This window comes from Mustelus asterias, chromosome 14, assembly GCF_964213995.1.
Source record: "Mustelus asterias chromosome 14, sMusAst1.hap1.1, whole genome shotgun sequence".
NCBI lineage: Eukaryota > Metazoa > Chordata > Chondrichthyes > Carcharhiniformes > Triakidae > Mustelus > Mustelus asterias.
Window position 1 is genome coordinate 40,647,732 of NC_135814.1, and position 19,331 is coordinate 40,667,062.

Consider the following 19,331-nt stretch of genomic DNA (forward strand, 5'->3'; position numbering starts at 1 on the left):
AAACTTCACGTCAGCATAAACTTCTACTGCATCTAGCTCATTTCAGAGGATTGGCCAGTTAAAACTGTTTTTTGTTCCAATGGAAAATTTTCAGAATGTCCTTGGAGTAAATGTATGTACGCATATGGTGTGCACAACAACTGCCCAGGATGAAGTGAGTTACAAACATAAATATAAAATAGCAGGAGTAGGAGTAGGCCATTCAGCCCCTCAAGGCTGCTCCACCATTCAATAAGATCATGGCTGATCTGTTTGTATATTTGTAAGAAATATGTTTATAGAAACAAAAAACATTTCTACGATATGTTTCTGCAGATGGCTTGGTGATGTTCTGATTTGCTTCTCAGGATCCACAGATAACTCTTCCACACTAACCAACCACAATTATCTGATTGTTATACATTTTGATTTGGAGTGGATAGTGGATCTTCAGCAGATCTTATTTATGAGTTTGTTCAGGGTCTTAAACCAACAATTTCTTAGTGTTGGCTTTGACAAAGGGTCATCTGCACTCAAAATGTCAGCTCTTTTCTCTCCTTACAGATGCTGCCAGACCTGCTGAGATTTTCCAGCAATTTCTCTTTTGGTTTCAGATTCCAGTATCCGCAGTAATTTGCTTTTATCCAGTGTTTAGCTCACTGCCACTCCTCTTCCAGGAATGCCTACCCTGAAGAAGTACTGCTCTTCTCTCCGACAGCTTTGACAAAGGGTCATCTGGACTCAGCCCTTTTCTCTCCTTGCAAATGCTGCCAGACCTGCTGAGATTTTCCAGCATTTTCTCTTTAGATTTCATTAGTTTCATTTGCCACTACACATTTTTCTCAGCAACTGCACATGAAAGGTTACTCGCCTAAAATTTCCTGGACGCTGTGACCTGCAATTTATAGCATAAATTACTCTATTCCATGCTCCAATCTTCCCATTGTCAACGTAGTGTGAAATTTCTTCCAAAATGAAAGCAATTTGAATTTGTTGCAGAACGTGTAATGGTGAATTAGGAACCTCAGAATTGATGTCATAGAGTCATAGAGGTTTACAGCATGGAAACAGGCCCTTTGGCCCAACTTGTCCATTTTTTTGAAACCCCTAAGTTAGTCCCAATTGCCCGCATTTGGCCCATACCCACCTTACCCATGTAACTGTCTAAACGCTTTTTAAAAGATAAAATTGTACCCGCCTCTATTACTACCTCTGGCAGCTTGTTCCAGACACTCACTACCCTGTGTGAAAAAATTGCCCCTCTGGACACTTTTGTATCTCTCCCCTCTCACCTTAAACCTATGCCCTCTAGTTTTAGACTCCCCTACCTTTGGGAAAAGATATTGACTATCTCGCTGATCTATGCCCCTCATTATTTTATACACCTTTATAAGATCACCCCTCAGCCTCCAATGGTCCAGAGAAAAAAGTTCCAGTCTATCCAGCCTCTCCTTATAACTCAATCCATCAAGTCTTGGTACCATCCCAGTAAATCTTTTCTGCACTCTTTCTACTTTAATAATATCCTTTCTATAATAGGGTGACCAGAACTGTACACAGTATTCCAAGTGTGGCCTTACCAATGTCTTGTACAACTTCAAAAAGACGTCCCAACTCCTGTATTCAATGTTCTGATCAATGAAACCAAACATACTGAATGCTTTCTTCACCACTCTGTCCATCTGTGACTCCACTTTTAAGGAGCTATGAACCTGTACCCCTAGATCTCTTTGTTCTATAACTCTCCCCAACGCCCTACCATTAACTGAATAAGTCCTGCCCTGGTTCAATCTACCAAAATGCACCACCTCACATTTATCTAAATTAAACTCCATCTGCCATTCGCCAGCCCACTGGCCCAATTGATCAAGATCCCGTTGCAATCCAAGATAATCTTCTTCACTGTCCACTATGCCACCAATCTTGGTGTCATCTGCAAACTTACTGACCATGCTTCCTATATTCTCATTCAAATCATTAATATAAATGACAAATAACAGTGGACCTAGCACCGATCCCTGAGGCACACCGCTGGTCACAGGCCTCCAGTTTGAAAAACAACCCTCTACAACCACACTCTGGCTTCTGTCATCAAGCCAATTTTGTATCCATTTAGCTACCTCACCCTGGATCCCGTGAGATTTAACCTTATGCAACAACGTACCATGCGGTACCTTGTCAAAGGCCTTGCTAAAGTCCATGTAGACAACATCAACTGCACTGCCCTCATCTATTTCTTGGTTATCCCTTCAAAAAACTCAATCAAATTTGTGAGACACGGTTTTCCACTCACAAAGCCATGCTGACCGTCCCTAATCAGTCCTTGCGTCTCTAAATGCCTGTAGATCCTGTCTCTCAAAATACCTTCCAACAACTTACCCACCACAGATGTGAGGCTCACTGGCTATAGTTCTCAGGCTTTTCCCTGCAGCCCTTTTTAAACAAAGGCACAACATTTGCCATTCTCCAATCTTCAGGCGCCTCACCTGTGACTATCGATGATTCGAATATCTCTGCAATGGGACCCGCAATTTCCTCCCTAGCTTCCCTCAATGTCCTGGGATACACTTCATCAGGTCCCGGGGATTTATCTACCTTGATGCGCTTTAAGACTTTCAGCACCTCCTTCTCTGTAATATATACACTCCTCAAGACATCACTATTTATTTCCCCAAGTTTCTCAACATCAACCTACCAAACCACCCCCCCCCTCACCCAAAACTACCCTGTAAAGTCCTCCTATAATTTTATTCAATAACGTGATGATGGATTTTTGAACTATATTTTTGGGATGATGATGGTGTTCTGTCAGGAAAGCTATGTGTGTGTCCATGATTAATTAAACTGGAAGGGTATTTGAAACGGCTGCGAAAACTGAGATAAAAGGGTAAAAGTACTCGGTTTATGCATTTATAACGAGGGATTATGATGTATTTGGGTTACAAGTAAATAGGTTGGATCTAAAATCTGTATTATAAGATAAGTGGAGACTTGGCTTTTCTGTTGTTGAGTTTCAAAGGGAAGTTCTGAACTGCCAAGGAACCATTACAACTTGCAAAGCTTTCATAAGTACACAAAGGAAGGGTATTGAATTTTATTGACCTGAAAATGGGGGCAATAGGAAAGCATAAAATGATTTTATATTTGGAAAAGTTGAGTTTAAAGAAGTGTTCGAGGGCAATGGAATTTCAGAGGAAAGTCAATTACTAAGGGGCATAGGTTCAAGGTGCGAAGGGCAAGGTTTAAAGGAGATGTACAAGGCAAGTAGTTTTTTTTTTACACAGAGGGTGGTGGGTGCCTGGAACTTGCTGCCAGGGGAGGTAGTAGAAGCAAGTAAGATAATGACTTTTAAGGGGAGTCTTGACAAATGCGAATAGAGGGATATGGTCCCCGGAAGAATTGGGAGTTTTAGTTCAGTTGGGCAGCATAGTTGGTGCAGACTTGGAGGGCTGAAGGGCCTGTTCCTGTGCTGTAATTTTCTTTGTTCTTTTGAAAAAAGAAATATGTATTTAAGGAAAGAGGTTGAACTGTGTGTGGTGGACCTCAGTTGTGCCTTTGTCCTATATGGACCACCGTTGTGTGTGTTTGTCATACCTGGACACACCCCCTTCCAGTTTGGTTCCTCCCCTTGGCACCTAGTATAAAGGTGGCTGTCTCCTCCCCCTTGTTCAGCCAGGTCGGTTATTTGTTGGGATCTGCTCCTGATTCTGTTGTGAATAAAAGCCTACACTTGTATTGGCACACCGGTAGTCTTTCGCCTTATTGATAGCGCATCACTGTGGTGGCTGTATGGGGAAATATCCTGAAGAATAGATCTGCGTTCGACTTCCCAGAACCAAAACATGCTGATGTGGTTTTCCAAAGACAGACTTAAAACAAATTGTTCCACAGGACAAATATTCTCCTGGTCTAAGGCTGAGTTGCTTTCTTCAGTTAAAAACCCACCATAAGATCTTATTACAAATGCAAAAAGATTGTACCGTTACTTTTTCATCTCTTAGGCTCTACAAACAATTTGACTCCAAGAACCCTTCCTTTGATCAACCCTGGAGACACATAGCTTTCCTTACCTACACAGAATTTATACATAAACACAAAAACAATGTAAAGATATACATATCCCATCACGCTATGACCATATTTGAATAGCTGATCATGAGCCAACTAACCCCCTCTTTTGTGTTTAAGAGACTGCCTTTGCCAGACCACTGAACAGAAGAGAGATGCTGAAGAAGCAGGACCAGCGACTAGGTGCACTGTCTCTCTCTTCATTCAGTCTGCAAGCTCGAGCCCTGCCTGTTGTTTGACCATCCACACACCGCAGACAGTGTTTTAGGAATCAACCCCACAGCTGTCGTCTCAAGAAGAAATGATAATTCGTCCATCAATATCTTTAAATCATCTTGACACCGAATCCAAAGACCATCTGTTGTGTTGCAATGTCTGCTTTACACAAACTCACCAATCTCACGCTAGGACTGGTAAACCATATGTAGATTTTATTTACTTCAAGATTATAGTATAGGTTGGCTCAGCAGACAGATCTACTTGATGTATTTAGCAACCATTACTCATACAGACAGTACAGCTGCACGATTTACACAGACTACTAGCTACTGATCACATGCCACTTTACATCCTGGTCCCTTGCTCATTTACATATTCCCTTAAGTGATATCACAAAATCCCATTTCGTTTCCGAGATAACATTACATAAATTAAGAGTGAAAATATGTGCGGTACCATTTACACAAAAGATAGAATCTCTGTTAAAGAGCCTGTGTAACCTGTAGGTGGTTTACAATTCCTCTCAGATTTCATGATGGAATGACGTTCCTGAGGTCTATTCTCATCACTTTGGTGTTCTTGACTTGTAGGTACGGTGGAATCCAGTATATTATTGGAGAGCTGATTGTTTTCATGGTGTCCTTCCACAATTACGCTTTGAGTTCATTGCTGGATGTATTTTAGATGCAATTGGACTGCTGGCTGTTATGCAGTTGTACAGTTCTCTTAACTGGCTTCTGTTCCTCCTTGCCCCATTTGGTGTTGTGACCTCATAGGATCTGGACTCACTGCACACTTTGGATGGTTCAGCAGGTGACCAGGTTCCCTGGATGGGATGTATGACCCAAACCTTTTGGCCTACCTGCAGATTGGGCAATTCTGTACCTGCATTTTGGTCATAGGCCCACATCATTCTCCCTTGTTTGTAAGAAGTTTCTCCTGTATTTCTGAGAAGAAGCCTGTCGAAAATGATTTCCGCTGGTGACAGTAAGCCCATATCTAAAAGGTATTGCTCTTTAAGTGTAACATGATAACACAAAGGTCTTTTTTGTTTCTCTGCAGTTCATGAGTAATGCCTTAAAAATGCAAACCATTTGTTTGGCAAAAACTGTAGGTAGGATCAGGCATAGCGTGGTTTATGCCCCATTCAGCACATATTCCATAAAAGATCTGACAGCATATTGTGGCCCATTATCTTATCTGATCTCTTCAGATATACTGGCCAGACTGAATATTGCACTCACCATGTCTGCCACGGATGCACGGAGAATCCTTCTGTGACGAGAAGAAAGGTGTCTGTACAGATAGTGAGTACATTTGTTGCAATTTTAGACCAAGAATACAATGGAATCTGGTGAGGGTATATAGATTCTTCGTGTTGGTGTAGCTGGTGACTCTGGCATTCTTCGCACATCCTCACTACCTTCTCGAAAGTGTTGTTGGAATGCCTGGCTAATACAGAGTTTCCCTTGCCAGCTGCCTTGTTGACTTTATTTCTATGCCCTCGTGCCCTTGATGTAACTGTGTTCTGATGAATATCTTCAGGTATAGCATCTGTTTTCCTATGAATATCACACTTATTGAAATACCTAGTTCACTGCTCTATGGTCAAAAAAATCTGAGGATGTCAGAACACTTCTTGCATTGTACCAGGCCAACCTTCTACAACAGTTCTCCATAACGCTTTCAGTTGCTGTTTCCTCCTGAAGTTGGTTGCATCTCGGTTAAGCAAAGCTCATCAGATTGACGGGAGAACATTTACTACTTTTATTTCTACGATATCTACTTGTAGGTCTATTAAAACATCTGCAGTCTTTTTCAGATTTGGTAAACCTGCTCTGTGTTTGAAAGCTTTGACAAAGGTCATCTGGACTCGAAACATCAGCTCTTTTCTCTCCTTACAGATGCTGCCAGACCTGCTGAGATTTTCCAGCATTTTCCCTTTTGGTTCAGATTCCAGCATCCACAGTAATTTGCTTTTATCCTGTGTCTGAAACAACCATTTTCCTCCCTGGTTTGTAATAAACATCAAAGTTGTGTATTCCTGTATTTTTATCAGAAGTCATTATAGTCGCGGTCGTGCACTTGTCAGTGACTTGCACCAAATCATTTCCAATGGTTTGTGGTCAGTTTCTATAGAGAATCATTTACTGAATAGATACGTGTGGAATCTTTTGATACCGAATACCAGAATGTCTCACGCTCTATGTTCAAATAATTAGACCGTGCTTGCGTTAGACCTTTGGAGTCATATGGAATTGCCTGCCATCCAGCAAAATGCACAGTCCTAACTCTTTTTGAGATATGTTGACCGCTAAGACCTTCTTTTTCTTGGTATTGTAAAACACTTGTCCCATCTGACAATGTCTGTTTAAGTGACACAAACACATCAATGACCCTCCTGCCATACACATGGGCATTCCTTCCTTAGGAGCACTCAAAGTGATAATACTTCATCGACAAAATTGGGCATGTATGCAATAAAAAGTTGAAAACCCTGAGGCATCTCTGCAAGTTGTCTCTGGCCTGGAGAGCAGATAAGTGTCATTGCATCTTTTGAGTTTCCCATGTCAAATCAGAATGAGTAAAATAGAACCAAAAGGTTAATCTGATTTACATTCACTTAATATTTGCTGCTGTTGAAGATGAGTCCTTCATGACAAGCTGCTGCCATCTGGGAGGATAAATTCTGGTCATGTTCTTTTTGATTTGCCCATCACTGCAAAATCACTGGCAATGCATTCATAATGTGGAGATGTCGGCATTGGACTGGGGTAAACACAGTAAGAGTTTTAACAACACCAAGTTAAAGTCCAACAGGTTTATTTGGTAGCAAATGCCATTAGCTTTCGGAGCACTGCTCCTTCGTCAGATGGAGTGGAAATCTGCTCTCCTATGCATTCATATCCAAGAATAGTTACTTTAATTCTGTCCATATGGTACTGCAACAGATCCTGGCTGACATATAAACCAAAAGATAATCTTTGGAAGCAGTATCATCTGTGGTGTCCTGGACAAAGTGATTTCTTGAGATCCCTTTGCCAAAAGAACCGATGAATATCTGTGTTTGGTGAAAAACCTTTTGTGTGGCCATTCCTTTAGAGCAAGATTTAGATGTCTTGGGTCCAGGCATTCCTAGATTGTGCCACCTTTGTTTTAGTACACACATGATAGAACTGCAACAGTTGGTCTGCTGATGCATGTGATAAATGAGGCCATTATGCTCCATGTCATACAACTCGCTCTGAAGTTTCTGCTGCATGTGCACATGACACTTTCTAGAAGTTTGATCAACGGAATGGCAACTTCTCTGAAGTTTAGTGCAGCACCACCTCTAAAATTTCCCATACTGATGAATGCGTCTGGCTATTTTGTTACGATGATGGGAATTGTGACTGAGTGAGATCTATGTGTAATTTCATCAGCTAACCAAATATATACTGAACTGTTTGAAAATGACTTTTTAAGGACAATGACTAAAGGTGGTTACCACAACTCACTTACGCTTCAAACTCTGCAATTTGAACAGAGACAGGATAAACTGGTTTAAAATGCAAGGCTACATTCCAAGGTGAGCCCTCAAGGAAGTGTGAAGAGAGAGATTGTGATCTCCAATTTTTATTGCCCCCTTGCTGGTGATGCAATCAGGTTCATGCACATAATGGGCGAGAACCTGACTTCTATATACTTCAATACATTTGAATCTGATTAAAGACCCCCCTTTTGCCAGATCTTCCCCCCTCTAGATTTTCAACAGGCTTACAACAGGTTCACCTGAGATAAATTTTTCTTTCTGTGAATGGGGTGCCTTTTAGAAACAGCGCCCCTGTCTCAGTGGAGCCGGTTCCCAGACTGACAACCCAAACCACGCCAACTCTTTGTTTTTTTTGGCAGTTAATGGGACAAGATCTGGAAGAAAACTGGCCAGTGGAGCTGGACAGTTCCTCTCCAGTTTTCACACCAGAACTGACACTCTGCCAAATTCTCATAAGATTCTGCCCACAGTCTCTCTCCTGTACCAAAACTTGTTGTGGCTCCTCCTGTGGTCTTCACACTCATATTGCTGCCATTAAGTTTGTGTTTCTATGTCTGCTTTACACAAACTCATCAATCTCACACCAAGACTGGTAAACCATGCCTCAGTGCTGTTTATTTGAAAATACAGTGCAGGATGGCTCAGCACACAGATCTACTTTGTGGATTCAGCAAACATAACTCACAGGAAGCACAGCTGCAATTCCTAAACATGATACTGGATGCCTTTCACATGCTGCTTTACTTCCTGGTTACCTGTTCATTTTCATATCACCTTAAAGTGATAGCACTACACCACTGAGCCCAGTCTGAAACCCAAGAGTCAACCTACAAGATCTATATACCATTGACTTTCATTGGATATTAGAACTAAATTGCCCGTCCTCCCATTTTGTAACTTGTCATGATGTGGAGATGCCGGCGTTGGACAGGGGTGGGCAAGAAAGAAGCCTTTCAACACCAGGTTAAAGTCCAACAGGTTTATTTGAAATCACAAGCTTTCGGAGCACTGCTCCTTCATCAGATGAAGAAGGAGCAATGCTCCGAAAGCTCATGATTCCAAATAAATCTATTGGACTTTAACCTGGTGTTGCGAGACTTATTTCTTTGTAACTTGTATTTGTGAATGTGTGTATGTGCGTGTGTGTGAACCTTTGAATGCATGTGAGACAGTCGGAAAGTTTTAAATTACTTTTACTTAGATTGGTGTGTTAAGTACCATCTTTTCTTTCGAAAACTTACAAGAAGACCTGTCTGTGTGTGTCTTTTACAGTCGTAGTTCTTAAACACTGAATTGGCAAGTATATTCTTTAAAAAAAAAATCCTCTTGTGGTCAAAGATGAGTGGGAATAAAAGAGGGGAGCCATTCTATCAATCCTCACATGATCATAATACATGGGAACACTTCTGTAATCTGTTTTTTTTCTGAACATGATCCCTCAAAGAGTTTTTGAAGTTCAACAAAGGAGTACTTTTTCAAGATTCCTTTTTAAATCCAAAGGGCAGATTGTGAGAAATTGAACTCACTTTTAAACTGAATTGTTTTCTAGCACTTAACTGTCCAGTGGGCTCAGGTTAATTCTGATTTAAGGCTGTGGTTATACAATGCTACTGGTTTGAGACTTAAGCAATTTGCCAGCATACCTGATTTTCACCATTGGCTCCACTGTTCATAAGTACAGGTGCTTAGTAAAAATGCTGAGAGTGCAACTTGTCATGTTCCCTTTCTCAAAACATTAAATTTTCTATCTTTTCTTTTAACAATGGATCTTCCTGAGCAGGTTTGAAACCTCCCTTTCACATCACACTGAAGTTATGTTCTATGTTTTATCAAGCTGCAGGAGTGCGCTGCGGCTTGCCCATGGGTCTCAAACAATTTGTGTTCCTGAGAAGTGGTAACTATTTGACATTATAATTGTTATCTTGATTTCTCGAGGAATTAAGGGCTATGGGGAGAGAGCGGGTAAATGGAGTTGAAATCAACCATGATTGAATGGTGGAGTGGACTCGATGGGCCGAATGGCCTTACTTCCGCTCCTATGTCTTATGGTCTTATGGTCTTATGGTCTTATGGTTATGTTAATGATTTTGCTTACCAATTACTTTCATCAGTCCTGATGATTTAAGAATGTGGCATGTCACGGTAAATTCACATTAATTAATAATAACTGTTTTTAAAACTGATTTTAAACCGTGATCACGCACCTTAGTATAAATAACATAGTTATGGATTTCTATAACTCATAAAGGTACTGAAAGAATAGTGTCAGAAAAAGTCTTCTGAATCTTAGATTCTACAGATTATTGCTGCAGTCTGCATTAAAATAAAGACCTTGAAATTCCTGAGAAGTGCAGTCGGTTGTGGGGGAAGGTGAGGAAGGGGAATTTTGCCCACCAGTAATCATGGATGCTGAAATCTTCAGTCATGCTAAGGTCAGATGCTTTGCATAATGCCACGTAGGACAAGTTTAAGGGAGCTGCCAGGGCATGTGTGAAGAAGGAAGGACATTTCAAAAGAAAATGGAAAACGAATGCAGTATCATAGTTTAAAATGTTATTCTGTTTAGAGGGATGAGGAGGTTCTGGGAAAGGGTCACATAATAACAGCTGATTGAGGAAGAAATAAGCAAGCACCCATTAATTTCGGAAGCTGAAGTTGAAGATCTTACCATTAGAAATAAGACAGTGGAGTAATAACTGGGTGCAAACTTAAAATATTGCAGCTTGGGTCATGTGAAAGGAGGTGGTGATGGCAGTAAGTTGTATCATGATAATGCCAAGAACTCCCTCACAGTGTCAAAAGAAGTTCAATCATCCCATAAAATCAGCAAAGGCAAGTGAGTTACCAGCTGTGTAACAGGAAAGCACACTGAAGCACAAAAAGATATAGATATTCCCTATTTAAGTATTCTTACAATGCTTTTACTGGAATACATAGCAAAATGGCCATGTAATTCAATTCCATAGCTGTGCTGGTGTAAGTGCTCCTTTAGTATAAAATGGTGCGGATCACTTTGCTGGCCACTTCCACGTGGCTCCCCACTTGGCAACAATGCTCACATAGGAGTGCTGGACATGCAACAGTAGCAGGAAGACAGGTCTGATAGTTGATGGAAGTTGCTGGACTTTTGACCATGCAGATCACTGACAAGAGCACATCTCCATCTTCACCAGGACCAATGCTTGAGGTGACTCAGGTTCACCAAGATGGGGATTAAAGAACTATGACACTTCCTTCAGCACAACTTGAAACCTCAAAGTAGGGCTCCACTATTCCCCACCTCACTGTCCATCTGGGGGATGCTCCATTACGGCATCCCCCGAGCTGGAATCATACAATAAAAGCCTGCAGCAATAATCTGTTCAAAAAAGTATTTCCTTATAAGACAGAAATGAGCTATTCACCCGTGTGCTTTCCCTTAGTGCCTACCTTGCTAGTTCCTTTGCCTTTCCGGTGCTCCTATTCAATGCTGTCACATGGCCGGCGGTACGCTGCTAAATCTCACTGGGGGATACTGCAGAGTGCCTTGAAGGATATATCCTCAAGCAACACTGGGCTTTGAGGGCCCAACTTTGGCACACATATTTTGATATAAGTGCAGAAGTCTCGGTTGGGTGGCTGAGATGCAGCGGACTGTCATGGTAATAAATGGGAGTTATCCCATGGAAAACAGAGTTGAGAAGCCACTCTCAAGCAGTCTCTCTGGAGCAAAGCTGTCTCACATGTCTCCTCTTAGCTCCTCCTCTTCCTGAGGTGGCTTCCAGATTACTGGTGGAAATTGCTTTTCTCTCAAGATGCTGATGTAGTGGAGAATACAGCATGAATGCTGAATGGAGTTATGCTCCATAGTGGCACTACCACTCCTGACCAATCATGGTAACCTGTTGGAGGACAGATTGCTGAACTGCCATGAAAGCCTGCAGGTCCTCAGAGCACTGAGGTCTGCAGCCACCATGTAAGCAAACTCAACCTTCATGCTAGCAAGTATGAATTTCAAAACCTCCACCTGAGCTTCACTAACATTGAAATGTTAGTTGACTTATGCCTGTGCCATAGTGCATGCTGAGCCAGCAGCTACCAGACCCATGGTTGGGTCCTCAGATGCTGCCTTGGAGTTTACTACAGTTTCTAAATTGAAAAGAATGGGCTCCAAGTTCTGTGCAGTGCCCTCTGTCTGTTGGAACCTAAGTCTTCCATGCTTATTAACAGTGATAAGAGGCTGCCCAGCAAGCCTGCCAGTGCACCAAGTATCTGTGTGCATTATCATTAGCACTCTCCTGTATGCAACCTCATCAGGGTCTGCATCTGAGACCTCTAATGTAGGATTCATCTGCAACATGGAAGTACAGGGAGCTGACACACAACCTGAGCTTTCTCCCTGGGCTGGATGCAGGCCACTCATGCCCATTGGCACACCACAAGCAAACTTTGACTTTATTCTAGCTTCTAAAGTTCATGCAGTGCCAATATCTGAGCTGCAACCAAGATCAATTAATGGTGCTGGTACTCTCCCCTTTCCTTCAGGAGAGGCTGTGGCTAGGCATGTGGCAGTTTTTGGGTATCTGTTGGCAGAAAAACAGAAAGGGAATGTGCGGAGTGAGGAAGATTGGGTGGGGAGGACACCGAGAGATACTACACACACCATGCTAGACAGCAGGATGAGAGTGAGGTAGGTGTTGAGAAAGGAGGATATAATAGCAGCATCCTGAATCCTCTAAGGAACACCAGATGCTACAGGGTCTGTTGCAACCAGCATTATGATGCACAGAAACATCTCCTTCATTGGGGTCAGGGAATGAAGGTGTGCCTGACCCCACCAGTTCAACTTTGAACTCTCATATATTGTGGGCAACCTTGTGCTGCACAAGATAGGGCAGAATGTCAATTATTGTATCACTCTGTATTTCTATGGCAAATGGACTTGTCCATTTAAATCCTATACAGTTCTGGTTCTGTGATTAATTACATTATTAATTAGCTTGGGTGAAAAAAATCTATTGTTTCCTGGAACTGTGGCCTCTGTACTCAAGTTATTTGGAATCTAACACTGCTCCATTTCATTTCGTACAAGCAGGAGTCTGCCTCACAAACATAGTGGTATAGCAAATTTCAAGCCATCTCCCATATTTTCAAATCTCTTTTGGTTGGTTGCACTAATATTTAAAGCAACACCAAAAAAATGCTTTTTTAAGCTAGTCAAAATGTTCATTAAAACAAAACACATGATTCGTAACATGTCTGAGACTTACGAATCCAAATCCATGTGGCATGTCTTGCATATTGTGAAATAAACTATATGCAATCTTTTAAATTAGTGATTAATACATTTGAAATTAGTTCCCATTCCTTGGGAACAGCTATAATCTGGTAGTGATCCATCAACATAACTCCATGATCAAATGTAACTCAAGAATATTCATAAGTGACATTAAATTAAGTAACCAGCTTTTGATGCTGTAAACTTAGTATTTACAGTGAAATTGGCTAATGCACACTTACAGATCTTGAATCAACAGCTGCGTACATGATCTCCATCCATCCTTTAAATGTTGCCTAAATCAAACAACAAAATAGGCATCATTATTTAATTTAAAACTTTGAAATTGAAGCAAGAAAAGCTGTTACCTCAATGCACATTAGCATTTCTGATCTTTCCATTACAATTGAAAACAATCTGCTGTTGCAACCTTCAGAGCATATTATATGTTCTGCTGACCACTCTTTCATAGTGTCATCAGCTATAAAAATAAGTTATTTCTCCAATGCTAACCTTATTAGATTATCTTTGGTAAACTGCTGGATTATCAATTAATTGGAATACATCAATCCCTTTTGCCTTGCTCATGCTGAAGCATGGTGGAATCAGAAAAGAGCATGGACCATGCTGTAACATTTTCTAACAGTTGCTACTACACTTGTGCTACTTAGCTGTGTCGATTCTTAATAAAGGTATCATTAAAGCTTGTATCAAAGTATGGATATTTCAAATTTATAACTCTGGAATCCTTCATGAGTTTCTGATCATTTAGGACACCTAATTAAAGTAAAAAGGTGCACGCAATCCCCTTCTTTGGTTCAGATTTTGTGGTTGGAATGGCCAGAAATATGTTGGCATTCTTTTTGATTTGATTTATTATTGTCACACGTATTGGTATACAATGAAAAGTATTGTTTCTTGTGTGCTATACAGACAAAACATACCGTTCGTAGAGAAGGTGCAGAATGTAGTGGTACAGTCATAGCTGGGGTGCAAAGAAAAATCAGCCTAATATAAGGTAGGTCCATTCAAAAGACTGATTCAATTCAAAAGTGACAGCAGGGAAGAAGCTGTTCAAGAGTCATTGGCACATGACCTCAGACTTTTGTATCTTTTTCCCGACAGAAGAAGGTGGAAGAGAGTATGTCTGGGATGCTTGGGGTCCTTGATTATGCCGCCTTCTTTTCCGAGGTAGCAGGAAGTACAGACGGAATGGACAGGAGGCCGGTTTGCGTGATGGACTGCGCTATGTTTACAGCCTATCAATACTCCTCTGAAACTGACAGCAAATTCTGAACGTGCACGATTAAATGAAGAAATCCAGAATTTGTTGAGACTAATTCTGTGCTTCTCCAGAAGGTGTGCTGCTTAAGGACCCCCCCAACAGTGTAATCAATTGGAAATCTATGAACTCACAAGACTTTAAACTCAGCCTTGCAGCACCTTGTGTAAAGGCCATCTGAATTATTACAATGTAATATTTCTCAGATTTATTTGCCAGCTTATTTTGGAAACCCACTCTGATCTCTTACAGTTAAAACTGACTGCCTTATCTCTGCACAAATATTCAGCCATCCTTCCTCAGGGAACTAAACAGTGCAACATGCCAAGTCACTTGACGATTAGCCACGCTACTGAATTCTTTGCAGTTCTCTAAGTCATTCACCCTAAGGTTAAGGTCCTAAGGACTGAAGGCAATCTAGCATCATTAATTTGATCAAATCAGCAAACACTGCCACCAAATATCAGTTTTGGAAAGACTAGACTGAGAAAACACCAAAATAGATACTGAAACTAAACTCAGATATTATCTTCAGGTTCGTCATAGGCACAATGTGGAAAAAGTCAAACAGATAAATCAATTAGTGTGTCATAATTTATAGTTCTGCCTCTGAAAGGTCAAACTGATATACAGCATCTTGGATTTATTTGAATGGCAAGCTGGTAAATGTAAAGTAAAATTACTTGTTCAGTAAACACCAACAGAGTTGTCGTTTTCTGAATGCACCACTATGCAAATGCCTTGCATATTAGATATGCATCAATAATATATAAACATATATAATTAACATAATGACCAGGGGAATCTTTCCTGCCAGAAGCATATTCCAGAAATCAGGTGCAATGTGTGCCAAAATTGCTAATATGTGCTACTGGAGGGCAAAGTTCTTCACTGGGATCGTAAAGTCAATTATCTGGAACATATGTAACGTTCATAATTAAAATCTAACAAATGTAAGAATCCATCTCTATGAATCCACAATACAAATTTTGGATCTTTACTTCGCTCAGAACCACTAAGGGACCTCTATGGAAATGCATCAACCACAAGCATTATCTTTACTTTTTATTCTTTCATGGGACATGGGCATCGCTGGCTAGGACAGAATTTTTGTTGCCCATCCATCGTTGCCCTGTTACTGCCCAATTAAGGTACCACAGCCCATGGATTTGTTATCCAAGCTGGTCACTATAATCCTGCAACAGTCCCTCTGCGGGTTTCTTCAATCTTGCAGAAGTCAAATTGATGCACATTCAAACTGAGTTGCAACGCAACAAGTTAATTTACTTTACATTTAGTGTATGGATGAACAGGATGTTTACAGTATAATTTCAACCCATTTTGAAATGCTGCTCATATCATAGGAAATAAAGCACACTATATTATCCCCACTGATGCACTAAATAGCTGACCATTAATTTTCTGAATTTCATAGAATCATAGAACTGTACAGTGCAGGAGGCCGCCATTCGGCCCATCGAGTCTGCACCAACCACAATCCCACCCAGGCCCCATCCCCATAGCCTCATGTATTTACCCTAGCTAATTCCCCTGACACTAATGGTCAATTTAGCACAGCCAATCAATCTAACCCGCACATCTTTGGACTGTGCGAGGAAACCGGAGCACCCGAAGGAAACCCACGCAGACAAGGAGAGAATGTGCAAACTCCACACAGACAGTAACCTGAGCCGGGAATCGAACTTGGGTCCCTGGCGCTGTAAGGCAGCAGTGCTAACTACTGTGCCACCGTGCCGCCCTATTATTTTATTTGGGAAAAAAAGGGTAATTCATCTTCTGGGGTATCTACTATTTCAGGATTGTCCAGGCAAAATGTACACAGCAAACTCCTATGAATATCAATTTAATGACTAGATATGGGGCGATTCTCCGGGGATGCTAGCTTCATGTAGGAATTGCAGTGGCCCAGTGAATCGGACGTGAGGGACAAATTTGGATTCTCACCAGGGATCAAACCCATTGCAAATCTCCCAGCTCACTTTGCCAGCCCCGATCAGGTTCTCGTCCAGAGTAGGCAAGAACCTGATGAATACTCATGAACGAACACTTAAAGCTAATTATCGGGCTTGAGGCTGGAAGTCCAATGAGCGCCAAACAGTGCAGGTCCTGACAAGCATGGACCAGGAGCCTTGGACTTCAAGTGGGGGGCAAGGAGATAAGTACTGTTCCCATGTGCCTCTCTGATATTGTCACACTGCAGAGGGAGGGTCTCCTAAGGGATATGCGGGTTGGGTGGGGTCAGGCTGAGGCGGGGGGGGGGAAAGGGATTGACCTCAGGACTCTCCCCAGGGATCGAGATCTTGTTGCTGGACTTCCAATTCTTGCCCTGGGAAATGTGGCGATCTCTCTTAGCATGGTGAATGCAGGCAACTTTCTGTTAAAAATCTGTATCACTGCCTGTGTTCTGTAAAATCTTTGAAGTGGCCTGCTCATTTTAATATGTATTCCCCCAAAAACCTGGAAGCTGATAAAGTCACAGCTGCAATCCATTCTACAGATGTCATTGCCGTCGGTTGATTTCAGAAGCCCCAGGTGTGACCAGAAGGAGGCCATTAGGCCCTTCGAGTCTGCACTGACCACATAATCCCATCCACGCCCCATTGAAACATTTATTCACACATGAGGCCCTAACCTCACACATTTATCCTGCTAACACCTCTGACAGTAGGGTCAATTTAGCATGGTCAATCAACCTAACCCGCATATCTGTGGGAGGAAACCAGAGCACCTGGAGGAAACCCATGCAGACACGGGGAGAATGTGCAAACTCCACACAGACAGTGACCCGAGGCTGTAATTGAACCCGGGTCCCTGCACTATGAGGCGGTAGTGCTAATCGTGCTACTCAAAGTACTCTGATTGATAGGAGATGTTAGTTTCACTAGTAAGGATACAATGTTGGAATTGTATAAAACACTTTTGAGGCCACAACTGGAGTGCTGTGTGCAGTTCTGGTCACCATATTACAGGATAGATGTAATTGCTCTGGAGAGAGTGCAGAGGAGGTTTACAAGAATGTTGGCAGGGCCAGAAAATGTATCTATGAGGAGAGATTGGATAGGTTGGGGTTATTTTCCTTGGAACAAAGATGGCTGAAGGGTGACTTAAAAGAGGTGTACAAAATTATGGGGAGGAGAGATAGAGTGGACAGGATAAAATTCTTTCCCTTGGTGGAGAATTCTAGAACCAGAGGACATAGATTCAAAATCTATGCGGCACGGTAGCACAGTGGTTAGCACTGCTGCTTCACAGCTCCAGGGACCTGGGTTCGATTCCCGGCTTGGGTCACTGTCTGTGTGGAGTTTGCACATTCTCCTCGTGTCTGCGTGGGTTTCCTCCGGGTGCTCCGGTTTCCTCCCACAGTCCAAAGATGTGTGGGTTAGGTTGATTGGCTATGCTAAAATTGCCCCTTAGTGTCCTGGGATGCGTGGATTAGCGGGTAAAATATGTAGGGATATGGGGGTGGGATTGTTGTCGGTGCAGACTCGATGGGCCGAATGGCCTCTTTCTGTACTGTTGATTTTCTATGAAAATAAGTGGCAGTAGGTGTAGAGGGAACATGAGAAAGAACGTCTTTATGCAAAGTGAGTGGGTGTCTGGAATTCGCTGCCTGAGTTGGTGGTGGAGGCAGAGACCCTAAGCTCTTTTAAAAAGTATCTGGATTTTCACATGGGCCAACGATCGGTCTGGGTAGTGGGGGATGGGGGGGGGGGGGGGGGGGGATAAGGGGAACAGTAGTGTTGTGGGGCTGGGGCAATGTCTGCAGGGGCCGGGGGGGAGGTATTATCTGGCCCGGGAGCGATGTGGCAGGGGAGTGTATTTATTTTCTGCACATGCGCAGTTGAAGGCTCCAATTGGAGCAGCAGTGTTTTGGGCGCGATAAGCCCCGCCCACAGGCTTCTGCAGTGTGAATCGGAATCACTGATATTTTTTCAGGTAGAGTGCGTATGGGGGCGCCTGAGAACGGGTCTAAAAGTCGGATCTGAAACACTCCCTGTTTCAAGTCCGCCCAGCACTTAGAATCGAAATCGGGCCCATCGAGTCAATACAGCTTTCTACAGAGCAATCTCATTGCCTCACCCTCTTCTTCAGGAACCATGCCTTAAGAGGGTATTGCTATTGCTCCATGATTATGCTTGGCAAAGTAATGTAGTGGTTTGCTGTTGCCTTCTGAAGTACGGGGTCAGTTTAGCTCAGTTGGCTAGACAGCTGGTTAGTGATGCAGAGTGACACCAACAGCATGGGTTCATTCCCATACCGGCTGAGGTTATTCATGAAGGCCCCACCTTCTCAACCATGCCTCTCACCTGAGGTGTGGTGACCATTAGGTTAAATCTCCACCTGTCACAGCCCATGGTCATCTCAGACTATAGCCTGACCAGGAAACTCTCCTGATCTTACCACCTGCCATCAAATGTATCAGAAGGATTTACTGGCTAATAATCAACCCATTTGGTCATGTTATGAATGCATTTTCTGTGGCCGTCAAGTAGATGGCCACAGAAGATCAGCTAATATGAGGGAGGTGAACCTGGAGTGTCTGGCCAGAGGTAACAATGCTACCACTGCACCAAAAGACCTCCCCATTACCCTGCTCTATCAAAAATAGTGCATTTCCCTCAAATTCCCAACCTATTTCCCTTTGAAATAATTGATTGTCTCCACACCCACCAATCAGGGAGATAGCAAGATCTAGATCATTACCAGGTGCTGCATAAAGACAGTTTTCCCTCCCAACCTTCCCAGCATCTCTTTCCAAACATCTTAAATCTGCATCCCCTTTTTCTTATAACACCAGCTAAAGGGAACAGCTTTTCTTGGGCTACCTTATCCAAACCTCTCATAATCTTGTATAGTATCAAATTGCCCCTCAATCTCCTTTGCTCCAAGGAAAACAACTCCAGCTTCCCCAACCTAACCTTGTAGCTCAAATTTCTCATCTCTGGAACCACTCTGGTAAATCTCCTCAC

General features: G+C 42.3%; 1 protein-coding gene across 12 annotated transcripts in view; it reads right to left on the reverse strand.

Annotated features, from left to right (window-relative positions):
- scn1laa (sodium channel, voltage-gated, type I-like, alpha) overlaps positions 1-19,331 on the reverse strand; it is a 155,051-nt gene that overhangs the window by 28,869 nt on the left and 106,851 nt on the right. For all 12 annotated transcript variants that reach the window (XM_078228231.1, XM_078228234.1, XM_078228229.1 and 9 more), the window contains one exon: positions 13,301-13,354. In XM_078228231.1, coding sequence (XP_078084357.1) covers positions 13,301-13,354 — 54 coding nt within the window. The remainder of the gene's footprint in view (positions 1-13,300; positions 13,355-19,331) is intronic.